The 18,335-nt window shown below is 38.4% G+C and overlaps 8 protein-coding genes across 8 annotated transcripts; 3 read left to right on the top strand and 5 right to left on the bottom strand.

Annotated features, from left to right (window-relative positions):
- Positions 1-664: 664 nt before the first annotated feature.
- Positions 665-2,386, bottom strand: Tsp_11023 (Pao retrotransposon peptidase superfamily). Its single transcript, XM_003381876.1, has one exon. It carries the CDS (start codon positions 2,384-2,386, stop codon positions 665-667), a length of 1,722 nt encoding a protein of 573 aa, XP_003381924.1.
- Positions 2,387-2,516: 130 nt separating this feature from the next.
- On the bottom strand, positions 2,517-4,566 carry Tsp_11022 (conserved hypothetical protein). Its single transcript, XM_003381875.1, has 2 exons — positions 3,775-4,566; positions 2,517-2,894 (listed from the first exon to the last, which is right to left on the bottom strand). Exons 1-2 carry the CDS (start codon positions 4,564-4,566, stop codon positions 2,517-2,519), a joined length of 1,170 nt encoding a protein of 389 aa, XP_003381923.1.
- A 29-nt stretch (positions 4,567-4,595) lies between these two features.
- Positions 4,596-5,432, bottom strand: Tsp_11021 (conserved hypothetical protein). Its single transcript, XM_003381874.1, has 4 exons — positions 5,295-5,432; positions 5,050-5,255; positions 4,786-4,937; positions 4,596-4,729 (listed from the first exon to the last, which is right to left on the bottom strand). The coding sequence occupies exons 1-4, from the start codon at positions 5,430-5,432 to the stop codon at positions 4,596-4,598; spliced, it is 630 nt and encodes a 209-aa protein (XP_003381922.1).
- Positions 5,433-7,947: 2,515 nt separating this feature from the next.
- Tsp_11020 (putative PAN domain protein) lies at positions 7,948-10,522 on the top strand. Its single transcript, XM_003381873.1, has 6 exons — positions 7,948-8,221; positions 8,389-8,736; positions 8,935-9,249; positions 9,607-9,626; positions 9,702-9,960; positions 10,200-10,522. Exons 1-6 carry the CDS (start codon positions 7,948-7,950, stop codon positions 10,520-10,522), a joined length of 1,539 nt encoding a protein of 512 aa, XP_003381921.1.
- A 1,095-nt stretch (positions 10,523-11,617) lies between these two features.
- On the bottom strand, positions 11,618-12,304 carry Tsp_11019 (hypothetical protein). Its single transcript, XM_003381872.1, is given in 3 exon segments — positions 11,618-11,711; positions 11,731-12,074; positions 12,215-12,304. The coding sequence occupies 3 exon segments, from the start codon at positions 12,302-12,304 to the stop codon at positions 11,618-11,620; spliced, it is 528 nt and encodes a 175-aa protein (XP_003381920.1).
- A 1,575-nt stretch (positions 12,305-13,879) lies between these two features.
- Tsp_11018 (gamma interferon inducible lysosomal thiol reductase family protein) lies at positions 13,880-14,680 on the top strand. The gene has a single exon (XM_003381871.1). The coding sequence runs from the start codon at positions 13,880-13,882 to the stop codon at positions 14,678-14,680; it is 801 nt and encodes a 266-aa protein (XP_003381919.1).
- Positions 14,681-15,173: 493 nt separating this feature from the next.
- Tsp_11017 (conserved hypothetical protein) lies at positions 15,174-15,761 on the bottom strand. Its single transcript, XM_003381870.1, has 3 exons — positions 15,665-15,761; positions 15,437-15,562; positions 15,174-15,286 (listed from the first exon to the last, which is right to left on the bottom strand). Exons 1-3 carry the CDS (start codon positions 15,759-15,761, stop codon positions 15,174-15,176), a joined length of 336 nt encoding a protein of 111 aa, XP_003381918.1.
- A 1,145-nt stretch (positions 15,762-16,906) lies between these two features.
- Tsp_11016 (putative integrase core domain protein) lies at positions 16,907-18,321 on the top strand (the record flags this gene model as incomplete). Its single annotated transcript, XM_003381869.1, has 2 exons — positions 16,907-17,956; positions 18,022-18,321. Coding segments are annotated over exons 1-2 (1,350 nt in total), but the record flags the coding sequence as incomplete, so codon positions are not given.
- Positions 18,322-18,335: the final 14 nt, after the last annotated feature.

Raw genomic sequence — 18,335 nt, 5'->3', positions numbered from 1 at the left:
TAATATAATATAATATAATATAATATAATATAATATAATATAATATAATATAATATAATATAATATAATATAATTAATACAACATAATATAATATGTAGTAAAGACTACACTTTTAATAACTAACAATCGGGTTCCAATACTGACTGTAGTTCCTTGCGCCTTATTCGTCCTCGTGACGAATAAGCTTTCTGTGGTTCTTTGTTAATTGTGATAACTACTGCGTCCAAGCAAATATCAGTCCACACAAATTTATTGCCTTCAGTAATAACGACAATCAGAGAGAAACAATTTTACTCAACGATCTCAAAACAACAATAACGCTCAAACACACGGTTGTCTTCACAACATCTACGACTGATACTGCTACTATCACTTTTTACCACTGCTGGTGGTACTGCTTCTGGTACTGCTCGTACTGCTCTGCTACTACTCGTACTGCTCTTCTTCTCTCATATATACACACGCTTCTCGTGCACAATGACGTATTCTCATTGATATCTAAATATACCCCAATTCCAGGAATTGAGAGTTTCCAACACACTCTCTGGCGATATCGATTGCTTATTTTTAGCAGAAAACAAATAGTTGGCCAAGTGCCAAGTATTTCCAGTTTGTAACGTAATGTTTCCCAGGAGTCAATTGCTACGCATTCGTGTAAACAAGTTATTTATAGTATCTAAATGGAGATTGCCGCAGATGGCATCTTCGTATTATTGCGGTGGTAGTAGGATGTTTATCTGGCAAAAGTATTGGATGTTTCGTGTGTTCTGGTAAATCAGAATTTTGAAGGCGTCCTCCAATTCTCAGTAGTCCATATTCATCTAGGAATGGATCAAATTGCTGTAATCTGCTATTTGCAGCAATTTGCCTTTCGTTAGATAACTGGTAGATCTCCGTTGAAAAGCGTTCATGCTGCGCTTTGCGAATCCAATAATTTTCGGCATTTTGTATTTCCAACGGTGTAACGTATCCTACCAGACGATCTGGTTTAGGCAGACGACAATTCTTCCCAAACCGTATACAAAATGCTGTTATTCGTAACAGACGGTCGAAGTGTTCATACCGTTCTGGATTCAAGTAGATATTCTCCACTAACTCCACTAACACTTTTACTGATCGTCTCTCTTCTGTAACACAATACTCTGCATCATATTCCTCTGGTTTAGCCGAATCTATATCTTTTGACCAGCTATCTTCATCAGTTAGCCAAGTAGGACCATTCCACCACAATGATTTTGCCCGTAGTTGATTTATTGTTGAACCACGGCTCAGTATATCCGCCGGATTTGAGTTAGTTGGACAATGTCTCCATTGAGACGGTTCCACTAACTGTTGAATATTCTCGACTCGGTTTAGGATAAAAGGTTTCCATCTTCGTGACGAACCTTTTATCCAACATAACGTAGTCTTTCTGTCTATCCAGCAAGTCAATCTGTAGATCCTAATTTTTAATGTATCTTTTACGAAGGTTATCAATTTAGCTACCATCTGTGCTGCCATTAATTCCAAACGAGGGAGAGTCATCTTCTTCAAAGGTGCAACCCTCGATTTGGCCATTACAACATTCGATATTGAGCTGTTGTCTTCTTTATTCACTACTACATAGACCACTGCTCCATAGGCAGTTTCCGATGCGTTTCCAAACGCGTGCAGCTCAACTTTATTCATTGTAGAACCAGGAAATGGGATGAGACACCTTAGAATTCGGATATCTAATATATCACACAATTCCATCTTCCATGTCTGCCATTCCTTTTGCAGATCTGATGGTAACTCATCAACCCAATTTAAGCCTTTTTTCCACAACTTCTGAAATACTACCTTCGCCCTTATTATGTATGGAGAAAGGTGACCAAGGGGATCATACACCTTCGCAGTAACACTTATCAATTGACGTTTTGTGTCACGCGACCAAGGATCGACATCAGAAAGAACACTATAAACTAATTCATCGTTTGCCGAGTCCCAAACGATGCCTAATATCTTTGATGTCCTAGTGTTCTTTCCCAATATATCTTCTGACGGTACATCCGCCAACACCGCGCCCAAATTGCTGACCCATTTAGTCAGATGAAATCCGCCTTTTTTCATCAATGCCACCAACTGTCTCGCAGTTTCTCTGGCCTCTTCATTTTCATCTACTGAGAATACGATATCGTCCACATGCATATTCTCCAAAACTTGATTCGCCCCTAGTGGGAATCCTTGTAGATGCTTTAATGCGTGATGTCCCGTCACGCTCAATGCCAGGAATAACGAGCAAGTAAGCCCAAAGCATACTCGCCTGAAGCGGAATATTCGCGGTGCTTTTTGAGATCCCAACTCTCTCCATAGAAATCGAGTAACATCTCGATCCTTTTCATGTAGCCCAATCTGCAAGAACATCTTTGATGTCTGCTTGCAGTCCTACACGAAATCTGCGGAACGTAATAATATTTTGACCAGATCATTTTGAAGCGGAGGTCCTGGATCTTACTGTCTATTGAGGGAGTCATTACGAAATTGCGCGGATCCATCAAACACTATCCGGCATTTCGTGCTGGATTTGTCTTCTCTTAGGACGGTATGATGTGGTAGATACCACGTTCTTCCAGGTCGTCCTTTGTACGTCATTCACTTCTTCGACAAATCCATTTTCTAGATATTCTTTCATTCCATCCTCATATAACTGAGCCTTGGTAGGGTTTCTTCGCAAGCTCCGTTCTGTTTGAATTAATCGATCCAAAGCCTGCTTATAATTGTTTGGTAGTTTCGATTCTTCATTTGACCAAGGAAGCTGTACTTCGTATCTTTCCCCGTCAAAATGTACTGTTTTCTCAAACAGTTGTGAGGTTTTTGAATCGGTTTCCTTTTTTTCCTCTTTTATTCCGACGGCTTCCATATCCCAAAAGTTCTTCAAAATATCATCAAGATGATCTTCTACTTTTGCAAACATCTTGGTGCTTTTCGTGGTAACTTTTCCTGGAGTCGGATCACAGATGATCCATCCCAAGGTGGAATGTATTGCCATCGGTTCTCCCTCTTGACCCTTTATGATGACCCTTTATGATTAATAAAGTCATAATAGTAGTCCAGGCCAATAAGTACGTCAAAGGTGGGAGATAAATCAGTAAAATTTTATGCTAATTGCAAGGATGTGAAGTGGCTATATCGTTTAATATTCAAACGGACGTTCGGACGATCAGTGATTTTCTTTAAACACAATGCTTCCACCATTTGTTTCTTGTGAGACTTGTCTCTCACCGATGTCAACCAAAATTTTACCCGGCGTACTCGTAAACATTCACTATTAATGATTCCGAAAGATTCTATGTTCACTGTTTCGAAAGGGCCTTTTAAGCTTAAAGCTTCTGCGACACTCTTCTTCACGAAAGAGCGTTGTGAACCGCTATCGAATAAACAGTTGACAACCATAGAATTTCCTTCTTCATTATATAGTCTAGCACGGGCTGATTGAAGCAATGTGCCTCGATTACCAACCATAGCATGAGTAACATGAACTTTATTTTCCTCTAGTGTATTAGGTTGGTTTTCAATGACCGAACGTCTCTCTTGGTTCAGATGAATCAACGGGTGATGACGCTTAGAACACTCTTCCACTCGACACCTCAACTTTGCTTTACAAGTTGCTACTAAATGGCTTTTCTTCAGGATAAGAAGCACAATCCCAGCTTCTTGATGTTCGCCATTCTTTCTTTAGGACTCATGCAAATGAACTTAGGACAGTTTTCTAATGCATGATCTTTCCCACAAATAAAGCAAGCTTTTCTTACAGTAGTTTGTAATGCGGCTGTAGTATACTGTCCTCGTGGAACTGTCTTCCTATTGGGTGGAAATGGAGATACGAAATTTCTTTCTCTCCTTGGAAACGTTGGTACTTCTCGACTTTTTAATTCTGTCTTCAGAAATGACAGTAATTCATACATATCTTTCTGTCGGTTTGGATTTTGACGTTTCCATTCCACAGAAATTTCTCTCGGCAGTCGAGATAGTATTAATGGCATCAACACTGCTTGATACACTACAGGTGGAGTGTTTAACGTTTCCAGACCACGTATATGAATCTCCATATCGTTCACAAATTTTTCCAGCCGTTTCGAATCCCACTGATTCGTTATTACCGGTAAGTTTTGTGAGCTCTTCAAGTGTTCTTCAATAAGGAGTTGAGGGTCACCAAATTTCTCATTTAGGATGGTCAATGCAGTTTCATAATTAACCGCATTCAGAATCAATCCCCGAATAGCAGTTTCTGCATTCCCAGATAACAATCGTAAATAATTGAATTTCTCAACCACTGACAAATTCGGATTGGAATTGATCGTTGCCTCAAATTCATCGTGAAACCGTTGCCAATCATAGTACTCACCATTGAATTTCTTTATCTCCATTTTTTGAAGTCGCACGTTCGAGCTTCCGGCTTGAGAAATTGGCATAGACAATGAAGGTTTACATTCTTGAGCCACAAGTTCACGTTCCTTGTTTTCCACCATGATTTTGAACTCTGTTATGTCGGCACACATAGTTTCTCTTTCTTCAGTATAAACATCAATTGCTTTCTGGTCCATAGTGCTATCGAGCAGCTTGTGTCATGTGATCATGTGTCCATAAGCTTTGCGAAACAAATCTGTCTTGTTTCAGCACTACCATCTACAGCTGCTTCCATGTTTTCCATGGCAGTCTTTAACCAGCGTACTTGAGCAGCTCTTCGTTGAGCCAAGTTGCCCATAGCTGACAATCTTTTAACTGTTTCTAACTGCGATATAGCGTTGCAGACTAGCTATCACCACTTGAGAAGTATCTGGTTCTCCAAATCCAGCCTCCTTCTCCCGGCTCGTGGCACCAAAAAAATATTGTTAACGTCAGAATTGCAACAGCAATCTGATGCTCAAGTACATATTGACCAGACGTTCGCTCGTCCAGCCAAAACGCAAGTGGACTGTATAAATAATGAGTGGATCAGGTGTAATCTTCCACGGCGTGGGCTGCGATCAGGGTACCAACTCTCGTGGACTGTGATCTCCTTCGCTGACGTCTTCCGGTTCACTGACTCCGCTACCACGATACGCCACGAACTGCGCGCTCGAAGTGTTCTGCTACCAGCGTTATACCGTTCGTCCCTAACGGTAAGTCGAATGTCTCCACTACGGTTCACATGAGTCCTTCGCTCGATCGTCCTTCCGTACGCACTTCGACTCGGCTCGTCCAACACTTCCAATTCGTCTCTTCGGAATACCGACAATACCGCCAACCAGTACTGCGAACACGTATTCTAGACCAACTTCTCGCAACCAACTTGTCCTCTCGTACAACTGTTGCATAAATGACTCACGGCGCACTTTCTAGCTCTATATATAGAGCCGGGCTCCGCGCCTCGGGGTTGACTCACGCGAACCACCAATGGGCCGCTCGCTCGCCGGGGGGCGCTCGCCATCTCCGGAGCCGATCTAAAGCCCTGTCGGCATCCAATTATGTCGTCATGGTTCAGATCCTTTGATCTTGCGGGAGTCCCTCGATGGTCAAGTCATGATGACCACTTCCATGCCCTTTGATCTGACCGCTGCCGTCTCAAATGGCGGAACTCGCCATTGTCTCGCGAGCGACGGTCAATCGGGGCGCAGCAAAGGGCCTCTCTGACCCCAACTAGGTGCCGCCAGATGCCCAAATAGCGATCTGGCCGGCGGTGTGCGGGTATTGTTCTTGGCCTACCTGCGACTTCTGGGCACCAGCCCCTGGACAGGTCACACCGACTGGGTCGGTGTCGTTACAGACGTAACAGTTAGAAATTAGAATTCGTTTGCACATTTAGATACCATAAATAACTTGTTTACACGAATGCGTAGCAATTGACTCCTGGGAAACATTACGTTACAAACTGGAAATACTTGGCACTTGGCCAACTATTTGTTTTCTGCTAAAAATAAGCAATCGATATCGCCAGAGAGTGTGTTGGAAACTCTCAATTCCTGGAATTGGGGTATATTTAGATATCAATGAGAATACGTCATTGTGCACGAGAAGCGTGTGTATATATGAGAGAAGAAGAGCAGTACGAGTAGTAGCAGAGCAGTACGAGCAGTACCAGAAGCAGTACCACCAGCAGTGGTAAAAAGTGATAGTAGCAGTATCAGTCGTAGATGTTGTGAAGACAACCGTGTGTTTGAGCGTTATTGTTGTTTTGAGATCGTTGAGTAAAATTGTTTCTCTCTGATTGTCGTTATTACTGAAGGCAATAAATTTGTGTGGACTGATATTTGCTTGGACGCAGTAGTTATCACAATTAACAAAGAACCACAGAAAGCTTATTCGTCACGAGGACGAATAAGGCGCAAGGAACTACAGTCAGTATTGGAACCCGATTGTTAGTTATTAAAAGTGTAGTCTTTACTACACATATCATTCGTTCATTAACTAAAAAAGTAATTTCAAATAAATTGGAAATTCTTAATTTAAAACATGCCTTTCACAACTTCTCAATCAATAATCAATGAAGTTCATTATGAACTTCAAAAGTTCCAGACGGGGCAATTCAATTACTTTCAACAAGGTTTTATTAAGTGAATGTGAACTTTATTCATTCCAGTTTAATTACATGGAACACCTTATAAGCAGATTTCAAAGTATAAATAACATTTTGCACTTATATTATGGCGCACACAAACACACATGCATACGCGTACAATCAAGTAAATGAATAACAAATGCCAGAAATTTCAATGTAAATTTAATGATGTCAACTGTTTAATAAAATATTACTACCTACATATTGTCACAATATTTTACATTTTGGAATTTGCTAATTAATCTGAATCATTATTGATAAATGCATTTAATTTGCTATGATTTCCAGAAACAGATCAAAAAGTGAAGTTGTTAATGAATTAAAGGTCTCATTAGGTGAAATTAAACTGATTTCATTCCAGCTTATTGACATCAGTACTTTCAGCTGACTTGAAAATACAAATAACATTTTGCACCTATATTATGTCCCATGCACACACACACGCACGCATGTACTTGCTATATTTATAGAATTGCAAGTGATCAAAATGTTTAAGCATTCAGAAATATACTATGCTATAAATATGTTACCATTTTTATTTAAAAGTGATGACGTTTCAATCATCGTACAATGGCTATAAACCTCATCACATTCGAGTAGATATTTATTTCATTATATTTTATTTGTTGACATATTTATTATTTTCTTTTTCAAGAGTTTTCTCTATTTTCAAGCAATTTATAACAGTGTTTGTTATAAATTAAATCGCGCACGTCTATTTTAATACAATTAACTGAATGTCAATATTGTGAATAAAATAAAGTTCCAATATAATAGATGAATAATTTAAATCAAAATAATTGAAATTCAAAAGTTACAAACCACTCTGCTTGAAACAAAATTTTAGTTATTACGACAAACAGTATTTATGGCAGAAATAATTGCTTGTGCAAAATAGCAAAGCTCGGCTGTGGTGACAAGTAACGTTGACGTGAACATCATGCTCGTCGATTAAGGTGCATTTTTATTCAACATTAAGTGTTTTCTTGTCCAAAGCTGTCGAAACGTATCCCAGTCCATGGATAACATAAACTTGACCTAGTGAAGTTCTTGAATTTTGCAGAAAACAACAGTAATTACTAATAAGCTTTTAAAATGATGTCCTGCGCGTTTTCGAAGGTAATATTCATCTTCTGGAATGCAAAATTTATTTGCCAAACAACTGATTAACGCGAACAGATGCGTGAATGTTGTCGAGATCTTGCAAACCGGAATCAATTGTATAACACGCATGAAAAGATAAATTACATTTAGATACAATGATAAGACAGTGGTCGCTTCTTGCAATAATATGCTTCATGAATTGCTATGTAAGTCTAAGTGAGTTGAATCTTTAAATGAGGCATTTCATGTGATGTTTCCTCTTTAGCTGGTCAATTGTTCGTGGATGTCATTGTATATTCCAAAATTGGACGCTACCTGTGTGTTAACTGCAAAAGCAATTCGCCATGAGGAAGTTCTTCACATTAAACAGGCCTATTGCAGTATGGAAAGTTGTGTAGCTGCTTGTGTCCGTCTTTTACCTTCCTGTAATATAATCAAATACAGTCCATTTGCAAAAGTGTGTAATTTGTATTACGAAAATGCAACTGATCATATCTTGCCGCCAATCGATCAGTTAGGACAGTCGTTGCACCTTCTACTTCTCAGCTGTCACGTAGGTATGATACTTATCATTTACGAAAAATTAAATTTTCTATGATACACCAGACAAAACATTTTCCATTTTTTTGCAGAATTTTTTAAAGTAATAAAAAATAGAAAATTTATAAATGAATTTTTAAAATCAGGAAATAAATTGTTTGAAATATTCCAGTATTTTATTTAGACATTTCAAATATTCCTGTGGGAATCCTGGTTCAAAGTGTATATCCGAGGAATAATTCGGCAACAATACACACACCTTCTACACACAAGAACTGCCACTTTTATGGGTTGCCTTTTGTGGAAAACTTTTATGCTCAGCGCATTCAACTTATTGCAACATCTTCTCTGAAACGCTGTATTGCTTTTTGTGAAGCACCTACTTACACTTCATGCAACAGCGTTTTGTTTTCTGCCCAAGAAGGAACCTGTCTTCTTCTATCTAGAGCAAGAAACTTAGCATTATTTGGGGGAATTGCACCGACTTTAGAAAGTTCTGCACTGTTTTTTATTATTTGCACATGTTATAACGGTAAATAAAAATACGATTATCATTTCCAAATGGTCAGAGCATTGATAAAAATTTCAGCAAAATCATTAGTATTTAATCCTTAGTAATTACTTGTTATTTACATAATATTTATGAGTATTTGTTATTTATACAATGATTTAGCACAATTATATTTTCATTTTTATTATTTAGCAACACTCACCATATTTACTTTTTAAGATTTTGATTTTCCACATGCGTATTCTATCCCAAGGTTTGGAGAAATAGCCCCAACTGTTTACAGCATATTTAATCTAACAGTATCATTATATCCGGTACATTTTTATGCAACGAAAGCCGGCATTCGCATTGGACTATGGGAGACTGTAGATGAAAACCACTGTTTAATGATGTGCTTAGATAAATTCCTGGCAGATTACTGTGATGGATACTATTTTTCACATGGTGAAAAGACGTGTCTCACTTTTACTATAAGAAAAAAGTACGCTTTGCCAAACAGCCCACTTAACCGCCGTATAGTACAATTTTTTGACGGTAAGAAAGCTACTAAATTTTAAATATGATTTGTATATTAATGTGAAATTCGCATAACATGATAAAACTTTAGTATGATAGTGGAAAGTGTTTGAAATTTCACTACGAGTAATTCACTTATTATAATTAAATTTGCACAATGATTTATTCTGCAATATTACACTTATAACATTTTATGAGTACAGTTGTAAATTTGTAAATTCTTGTGAGTTATTTTAAAATAAGCTGTGATTTCATAAATTTGTCATAATGGAGAAACAAGTAATGTCACACGCTAGTAATAAAATTAACTTTGAAAAGAAGTGTGCCTGATAAAGCCAGAAGCGGCATTAAGTTGTTAAAATTTTTTTGTTCTAGATGGAATTCCGATCAACATTGTAAAAGACCTAAGAATGCTTCCACTGAAGCATTCAAATCATTTCACCACTGAAGAAAAAATTTCTTTGTTTCAGTATAAAGAGATATGCACAGTACAGCATTCAGTTTCAAACGTAATTCCATGGATAAACCTTGTTCAACTATATGCGAATGTTTCATTTTTAAACGAGTGTATAAGCATATGTCGCTATATGAGAAACTTCAGATTATGTGAAGGTATCGCTTATTCTAAAGAAAGAAAAGCATGCCTCACTACAGTTCTGGGAAATTATGAGGATGAAGTTGATTTAAACGAAGGATATCATTTTTTTACTCTTAACAATTGCTCAAAAGGTAAGAGAGTTTTAATCGCAACATTGCGAATTATATTGAAAATTTATTAAATGCTTACATTAAATGGTATGTCAATTTTCCGGAAATAAAATGAAACTAATTCAAGCATTGAAATTAGCAGTTCTCATTTCTTGAGCAAAATTATTTCGTTTTCATAAAAGCATCATCACATAGGCCAATTTATCCAGACGTCAGCCACTATTATAACTTGTCTGTTACTTTTAATTCTTTTGTTTCAGATAGAGAAAATGAACGTGCTGACAACGATCAACTTGAATTGCATGTCTTACCGATTCTGGATGAAATTTGTCAAGTGGAATTCTATAAACCTCTATTTTTATCCGGTTGGTCAGTTATTATAGAAGTAGCAAATACAAGTACTCTGCTAGAATGTCTAACAAACTGTGCGGCAGTTATGCAGACAAACAAATGCAGTGCAATTTACTTCATTGATGAAAGCTGCTTTCTGTTAGAACGAATGACTCATTTAGAAAGTTACTTCATCAGAGAAAGGGCTTCTGTTTTTGTAGAGTTGCTCTTTTGTGAACCAAACATAAGATAAACATTGTCTGCATAGTCGAAAAATTACGTCTTATCACTACACGCAATAATTACATTGCATTTCAAAATTTAATTAAATCTGATTATTATTACAATAAAGACAAACTCATAAATATTTTTTTATTGTTGCAGATGTATGTATATCATTTAAACTTACATTTGCGTGATAAATGAAACAATTCATCTTGACTTTATGCAATTTTAGTGCAATAAAGGCGCAAAAATATATCTTACAGTGCATATTTTGTAATTCGCAGGGAAGACCTAAACCTATGGAGAGCACGCACTCGAGTTTAATGACTGGGACCTTAGTTCACTCGAAGCACTGCACCACTGAAGTTTTTTAATGATAAAGTATGAAGGCATCTGCTGCACAGCCCACTCACGCTTGGTAATTAAGCCACGGCTAGTATTGTGAAAAATGAGAGGTTATATCCAGCTATTAAAGCATCTGCTCCCAATTGTCGCAATCGACTATTCGACTTAACAAAAAATGAACTGCAGCAGTTGTAATGTAATGTAATGAAAACGTTTAATGATTTATAATGAAAATGTTTCAGTAGTCAATTTTTTATTTTTTTACTCGATAAATGTCAAGTATTTTAAATGAATAATAATTTATTGGTAAAATATGACAGTAGCAACAAATATAAACACAAATAATGAAGCAATAAAGAGCATGATAATGCAAAATTAACGAAATAATTTGATCAGTCAAATCAGTTTGAGATGAAAGTGCATATTTGGCCAGCTTTGAATTAAAAGATGCAAATCTGATTGTTCACACCAGTGTTTCCCAAATATTTTCAGGCTATCGCCCACTTGAGAGACATATATTTTTCAAACGCCCCCCTAAATTATTGTCAAAAAAATAATGAATTTTTAAACAGACTATTTATTCAAATCGAGTGTTCTTTCAAAAATAATCATATAGTGAGAAAATAATTAATGTGATGGATGAGGTTGGTGCATTGCGACTAATCTGTCTACATTGGGCTCAGTGTTTGTAAGGAACAGTCGTAAATTACCACGTTTGTCGATTTGCAGTCGGTTACTTTTCTTTGTTTGAAAATCAGTAACCACACTGAAGCCACGCTCAACTAAATAGGAAGATGGGAGGGCGAGCAGGAACTTCTCCATAAACTGGGACAGAGGTCAGATATTTGTTTTTGCAACCAGAAAGAATGATTCTTAAACTTCGGCTTTAACTCTTCATTGGTTTGTAAATCAATTAATTCCTTTTCTAATTCCATTTCGATCTCATCAGTGTTTGAAAATGGGTCTATCACCCAATTTGGAATCTTCATTTTGAGAATATCTTGAAATCTTTCTTGCACGTCCTTTTGTAGCACATCTAAATGATCACAAAAGATTTGAATGTCATCATCGTGTACTTCTCCATTTTCCCTGAGTGCAGCAACGCTTGGAAATTGATAAAATTCTCTGCGTCCAAGTTTGCGTTTGAACAAAGCCAGCTTTGATGTGAATGATGAAATGAGAGATCTCGTCTTTATTAGATTAAGTTCGCTTCCTTGCAGTTGCAGATTAAGTTCCTTAAACTTGAAAAATAAATCAGCCATATATGCTATGTCACTTTTGCATATCTTCAAGCTGTCTCTCATTGAAGGGTCTTTGTTTTGAAAGAATTCCAAAATGGTTTCAAAAAGCTCATAATAGCGACTTAAACAAGCACCTTTCGATAACCACCGGACTTCAGTGCGCATCTGCAGGCGATTGAATTTTTCGTCATTTTCTTCGCAAAACTGGCTGAATAATCTGTCATTTAAAAGAATGCTTCTGATTTTGTTTATTGCCGCAATGACGTATCCCAAAGAGCAATGCAAACGTTCAGTAAGGTGCTTTGCAACTAGATGTTGTCTGCAAATTGCGCAATGCACCGCCAGTACATCCGGCACTGAGTCTTTCCTAGTAGGTTCCTACTCGCCTTCCCATCTTCCTACTTAGTTGAACGTGACTTCAGTGCGGTGACTGATTTCCAGGCTACTCAGATAAAAACAACCAACAAGGTCGCATGGACCAACAACTGTTAAATTAATTAGCTTCACATCCACAATTAATGCATAATCGCTCCACGGCGATCAGGAGCACAGTCAAGCCACCACCGCAAATATAAATATGAGCGAAGAAGATGAAGAAGGCACATTTCACATTAAGCACAAAATAATTAATCAATATTCTTAAATATTAATATGAACACAAAACATAAAACATTGTGTTTAAGCGCCCCCCTCTAATGTGCTCTATTATTTTCCAGCGCCGCCCTCTAATGTACTCTATTATTTTCCAGCGCCCCCCCCCCCCCCCCAAGTGCCCCCTTACTTCCACCGCCCCCTTCCAGCCTCTCATCGCCCCCCAATTGGGCGATATCTTTCACTTTGGGAATCACTGCTTTACACTGTAGAAACAACAACAGCATATTTGTCATAGAAGTCAGCTTTTTTTCTTTTTCAAATTTTATCAATGTTTTCAGTACATTTGACTTTAATATTTGACTGATAATGTTTATTACAATATATAATTCATATTTGATAGTTTCATTAAAAGTAAACATTGCGCTCATTTGAATGAGGTTAAATATTTTTCAAAATTAGTAATTATTTAAAATTGGATTGTATAAATGAAGAACAAAAATTTTGTTGAAACGCTCATTGGTAAACAAAAGTGAATCAATACTTTACTGATTAGCGCGGTCATTTTCAATTTAATCTGAAGAGAAAATAAAATGCAAATTGTATAAAAGTTGTAATTTACGATTTATATGATTTGTGGTTTTATTTTAATTTTTATGCAAAGTTAAAAAACAAACAGTAAGCGTATTATTTGAATTTATTCGTCAGCAAATACGCATAAAAGTAAGAAAAAGTAATGGATAGGAAAATGACTCACGGATTTATTGACGTCAACATTAACGTGGTCATGTTTAAGCAGAGCTTAATAAATAAATAAGCAACAAAACAGCGAAAAGCAGAAACAAAAAATAAATAAATAAATAATATATACATATATATGATATGTAGGTATGCCAAAACGTAACAGTTGTTGGAATAAAAGCTGTCAAATTTGACTAATAATAAGAACAATTTAAGTTTTAGTTAAGGCACAGCTAAGCATCAGGTTGAAAATTGATTATCGAGAGACAATAAGCAAAAGTTAATGACAAATTGATAAGAACCGTAGAATGTGATAACAAAATGAACATGTGGCACAAATGTTGTTGTGTGTTATTTATTATACGTATCGTCGATTAGTTTGTTTTATTGAATGCTTTATTTTTGTTGGGACGTTGCTGCCCTTTTCTTCAGAAAAAAAGCTGCTTGTTCTATTCAACAATAATAAAATGCTGAATTATTTTGGCTTTTATCTGTTGTTGTCTGTTGTGGTATACAACTTCTTCATAAATGAAAGTTGTAATATTCCGCCAGCACTTTGGTGCAACAGTGAAAATGTGGCTACAGAATGTTCAGTTTTGGATTCATGCTTACATTACAACACATCTCAGATGGACAAGAAAATCAAATTGACACTACTTTATGAAACTCTTTGTCCAGATTGTCAAGAGTTTATTTTGAACACTTTGCAGCGATATGTTTGGAAATATGGGCAAGATTTTGTCGACTTCAATTTGATCCCTTACGGCAACGCTAGGAGAATCCAACTTAACAATACATGGACTATACAATGTCAACATGGTCCCGTTGAATGTGCTCTGAACAAACTTCACGGCTGTGCTATAAGCAAGCTGGTGTACGTGGAAAAATGGTTTCCGTTGATCGTTTGTTTGGAAGAAGCGGCCAAATTGAAAATGGATCCTGATGCAGCATTCTTACTTTGCAGCAAAAAAAGGAAACTAGACCAAACATTGTCAATAGCAATATACAAATGCGCAAATAGCGTAGAAGGTGATCTGATTCAGCTTGAAATGGCCGAAATTACCGAAAATGTCAAACCACATCCGCATTATTTTGTTCCTTGGATATTGATCAACGATCTCAGCACAACACAATTGCAAATCTACCAAAATGGACTTTTTAATTTTTTGTGCGACTGGCACCGCGGTTCTGTACCAAAAGGTTGTGCGGAGTTTACCAATTTGTTGAAACAGCGAAAGAATTTGCAGGTATACAAAGATCACAAATAATTGATATTTATTTTTCAACAGTTTAAAGTGAAAAAAAAACTTTTTTTAATAAAATTTATAAGAAGCTTTACTGAGCTTCATTTCTTACATTCATTCGAAATAAGTGGAAAAATTTTTGAATTTTATAATCTGATTTATTATTAGTGATTATGAAATTATTTATTGTCTTGATATTTGACTTTATTTATTAGAAATAAATTTTTTTCCTTTACCGCTACTAACTGTTCAAAATTTAATATACACGTAGAATAATAAAACCTAAATAACAATAATAGTGTAGCGCTCGTCGGCGCTACATGGTTTCAGACAATCGCGAGAAGTTAATAGTTTATTAGACAAAGCACAAAACGGCGAAAACAGCAATGACAAAATAAGAAAAACGGAATAGCAGCCACACAAAAACAATCACCGGCTTCCAACTCAGGGTCCCCTACTGTCGATGTTCTACAAAAATTTTGGCGGGATGTGCAGGTACAATTATGTTCCATTAACTTTACAATTGCAAAGGAGCAGAACGGGACGGACTGCTTCTCACATTGTGCATACTGTGTTTCCGTTGTCCTTTTGTCAAAGTAAGATGTGAAAACAGTAAAAATTTGTCCCTTTCTTCAATTTATTTTTTTCTTCAAAAATGTTTCGTGCATATTTTGAAAATTTTTTTAGTTCAATTATGTTTGTTTATGTTTCTTAGCAAAAATTGTCAAACAAAACAGCAACAAAGCAATGATGCGTGTGTGTAGCAATTAAAGCAAAAACTTTCACACATATCAATCACAGGAGAGAGTGTTTTCAAATTGATGAAAAAAATTTTAATTTCTTCCGGTTCGATGACCAAATGACCAACAAACCACTCTGGCTGTTCATAAATATCCTGGGATGTCACTGCAGCAATCATTCATTGAATGCTATCGTTATATGAACTCTTACATACATGCATACATACATACATACGTGAATCCTAACTCTATGGAAATAAAGAAACACCGGGCGGATGTTTGTTACTCAGCAGTTGGCGCGACCGGATGTCCAGCACTGAATTAACAACACCAACACACAAATCAACACTATTCAAATATGCCATGTCCTGAAAGCTGCAGTAACACTTCGAATCACCCGTTCACAGTTCAAAGAGGTAAAAGAATAGACCTTTCTCATCTTTAAGAAGAAAGCTTTGTTGGTAGATGTATTCGTAGAAAAAATGACCAACCAGAAAAATTCCCAATGCTCTTCCATGTGCTAAAAGTGGATGGATATGCTGATTGCAGGGAGGGAATTAGGAAACATTCACAGTGGAAGAAATTTCATGCTTGACCAAATTCGATTTGCTGACAGTCATTTATTTTTATATTCAAAAAATTAATAAAATTTTTCTAAAAAAGCGACGCAATTACAAAAAAACTATCTATGGGGTGGGTCATCATCACCTTGCCCGCCATGCACCCCAACCCACCCACGCAGTTACAAGTTTACATTTCATTTGACCTGCAAATAGCATAAATCACATGTTAATAATAATAAAATGGAATAATATGTATGCTTTTATTTTTTTTCATGTTGCATGCACGTAAATTTCAATTTTAAAACGTGCAAAAATGCATGTAGACGACAGAAATGGGGTCTGTATTCAACAGAGAACCTGAGTGTCATTAATAATACGGTAGACCCGGAAGTGACATAATAGGAGATTTTTGGGGCGTGGTTGCTGGCGAGATAGTGTCGTGGCTTGTCGTTGTTAGTAGTTTGCCTTTAGCGTGTTTGCTTTTCTTGGTGTGTTATTCTTTGATTTCTTGTTTGATTATCCCCGGCTCAGTGTTATTTTCTTGAGTAAACTGTTTGACACTCAATCGAGTTTTTAAATAACAGTTGTCGCCTTATAAGTCGGATTGTCTAACACATTGGACACTCCCGACCTTGCAAAAACAACTCAGACATACAGTCCACTAACATCGGAGACGAGTGACTTGTTGTTTCGCTCGTTACATTCTGGTCCTCCGAGCCGGAGCAGTGGAATAATCAAGTAGAAATCTCATCGTTGCAACACACATTCCCATTTTGAGTCGATCCATCATGAGAGCTGAGAGCATAGTGAGCAAGACCGAAGTTCGAAGGGCGAAGCTTCATGTGATGATCGATCAACTGACGCAACTCTGTAAGGATGCGTCACATCCCGATGACCTCTGAGAACTACTTGATGACGTGATGGCGTTTCATGACAAGACGTTAGAGATGCAATTGCAGTTGGAAGCGGCGTTGACGGGTGAGGAGCGAGATCAAGAGGCCAAGCATTGGGTGGCGCTCTCTGAACGGACCCAGATAGCTCGCAGAGAAGCTCGAGCGAGGATTCGACAAATGGAAGGCTCCTTGTCCGATTGTTCAGCTAGCTCCAACGATCTTGGCCCCCGCAGTGACAGCAAGACAGATGTAAAGGAAAGGCTCCCGGAACTGAAGATGCCAGTGTTTTCGGGTGAAGTGCTCGAATTCCCAGCGTTCTGGGACCGCTTTCAGGGATGTGTCCATAATCGGACGGATTTGGACGACGCCTCGAAGTTCTCGTACTTGCTGTCCAGTTTATCCGGTGAAGCTCTGGCTGCGGTTGAAGGGATGCCACGCTCTAGCGCAAACTACTCACACGCCATGGAGTTGTTGCAAGAACGTTTCGGACGTACAGATGTCATCGTACGGGAACATGTGAAGGCAATTTGGAACGCCAAGCCGTGTAGCGACTCAGGAGCTAGCATACAGGCTTTGGTAGACGAGATAAATCGACATCTCCGATGCCTGACCGCCCTGGGAAAGAATCCGGCAACGGGCGAGATGACGGCGAATGAAGCCTTCCTGCCGCTTCTTGCGGAAAAGTTTCCTGAGGAGATTCGTCTGGCATGGGACGTTCACGTGCAGTCGGCTTCAGGCACGAAAGGGGACTTGCCAGAGTTTCTCAACTTCGCTCAGGTCCGGGCGGCAGCGAAGCGTGCAGCGGCTGCTTCTTCAGGCGGAAGAGGACTCGTCAAGCAGGACGACCCGAAGCAGCAAGATCCCGGTCCAGGTTGTCAAGAGCGGCAGCGAACTCGCCAAACGGAGAAACGGGCGGCAAGGGGCGCCACAACTGTCCTACACGCGGCTGTCAACAGCAGCTGCCCGATATGTAAGGGTGACCACGATATTGCCTCTTGCGAAGAGTTCCTACAGGCAGACGTCCACATGCGCTCACGCATGGTAGCTAGGAACAAGTTGTGTTTCCGTTGTCTACAAAGTGGCCATCGGGTGAAGGCTTGTAAAGTAAGGTGGAAGTGCACAGTGTCTGGATGTGGGGTAGTCACCACGGGCTTCTGCACCGTTCGCAGTCGCCTCCCCAGGATCAGACAGCCGAGGCACCCATGTCTCGGAGCTGCATGCTGACCGCAAACGGTGGCGCTCAGCAGGTCCGCCTCCAAAGCGTGCGTGCGCGTGCCTTTGGCAAGGATGGTCAATGCGTGCTCGTGCAATGCCTCCTCGACCCAGGCTCCCAAAGCTCCTTCATTAGGAAGGATGTGGCCGACGCTCTAGGACTTGCTGGTCCGCAAGAAGTGATCCGCCTGGTAACTGTCGACAATGAGGGAGGAACAGAGCGACGGATGCGTCGGGTTGAGTTCCATCTGGGAGCGGTCGATCCGAATCC

This window comes from Trichinella spiralis, assembly GCF_000181795.1.
Source record: "Trichinella spiralis strain ISS 195 chromosome Unknown Scfld1, whole genome shotgun sequence".
Classification (NCBI taxonomy): Eukaryota; Metazoa; Nematoda; class Enoplea; order Trichinellida; family Trichinellidae; genus Trichinella; species Trichinella spiralis.
Note: the sequence above shows the minus strand (reverse complement) of the source record. Positions and strands in the feature narration are given on the sequence as shown.

Bases quoted from the DNA above. Each gene is read 5' to 3' on its own strand.
- Tsp_11017 (XM_003381870.1), bottom strand. From the start codon at position 15,761: ATGGCATATTTGAATAGTGTTGATTTGTGTGTTGGTGTTGTTAATTCA. The intron at 15,563-15,664 runs GTGTTTCTTTAT...TGATTGCTGCAG, and splicing joins GAGTAACAAACATCCGCCCG to TGACATCCCAGGATATTTAT. The intron at 15,287-15,436 runs GTTTTTGCTTTA...AATAAATTGAAG, and splicing joins TGTGATTGATATGTGTGAAA to AAAGGGACAAATTTTTACTG.
- Tsp_11020 (XM_003381873.1), top strand. From the start codon at position 7,948: ATGTCATTGTATATTCCAAAATTGGACGCTACCTGTGTGTTAACTGCA. The intron at 8,222-8,388 runs GTATGATACTTA...TATTTTATTTAG, and splicing joins ACTTCTCAGCTGTCACGTAG to ACATTTCAAATATTCCTGTG. The intron at 9,961-10,199 runs GTAAGAGAGTTT...CTTTTGTTTCAG, and splicing joins TCTTAACAATTGCTCAAAAG to ATAGAGAAAATGAACGTGCT.
- Tsp_11018 (XM_003381871.1), top strand. From the start codon at position 13,880: ATGCTGAATTATTTTGGCTTTTATCTGTTGTTGTCTGTTGTGGTATAC.
- Tsp_11023 (XM_003381876.1), bottom strand. From the start codon at position 2,386: ATGTTCTTGCAGATTGGGCTACATGAAAAGGATCGAGATGTTACTCGA.
- Tsp_11021 (XM_003381874.1), bottom strand. From the start codon at position 5,432: ATGGCGAGCGCCCCCCGGCGAGCGAGCGGCCCATTGGTGGTTCGCGTG. The intron at 5,256-5,294 runs GTTGGTTGCGAG...ACGTGTTCGCAG, and splicing joins ACAGTTGTACGAGAGGACAA to TACTGGTTGGCGGTATTGTC. The intron at 4,730-4,785 runs GTGATAGCTAGT...AAAGATTGTCAG, and splicing joins AACCAGATACTTCTCAAGTG to CTATGGGCAACTTGGCTCAA.
- Tsp_11022 (XM_003381875.1), bottom strand. From the start codon at position 4,566: ATGGACCAGAAAGCAATTGATGTTTATACTGAAGAAAGAGAAACTATG. The intron at 2,895-3,774 runs GTAAGAAAAGCT...GATATTTTGAAG, and splicing joins CAGCCGCATTACAAACTACT to AACTTTTGGGATATGGAAGC.
- Tsp_11019 (XM_003381872.1), bottom strand. From the start codon at position 12,304: ATGACAGATTATTCAGCCAGTTTTGCGAAGAAAATGACGAAAAATTCA. The intron at 12,075-12,214 runs GTGCTTGTTTAA...TTCAAGTTTAAG, and splicing joins AGTCCGGTGGTTATCGAAAG to GAACTTAATCTGCAACTGCA.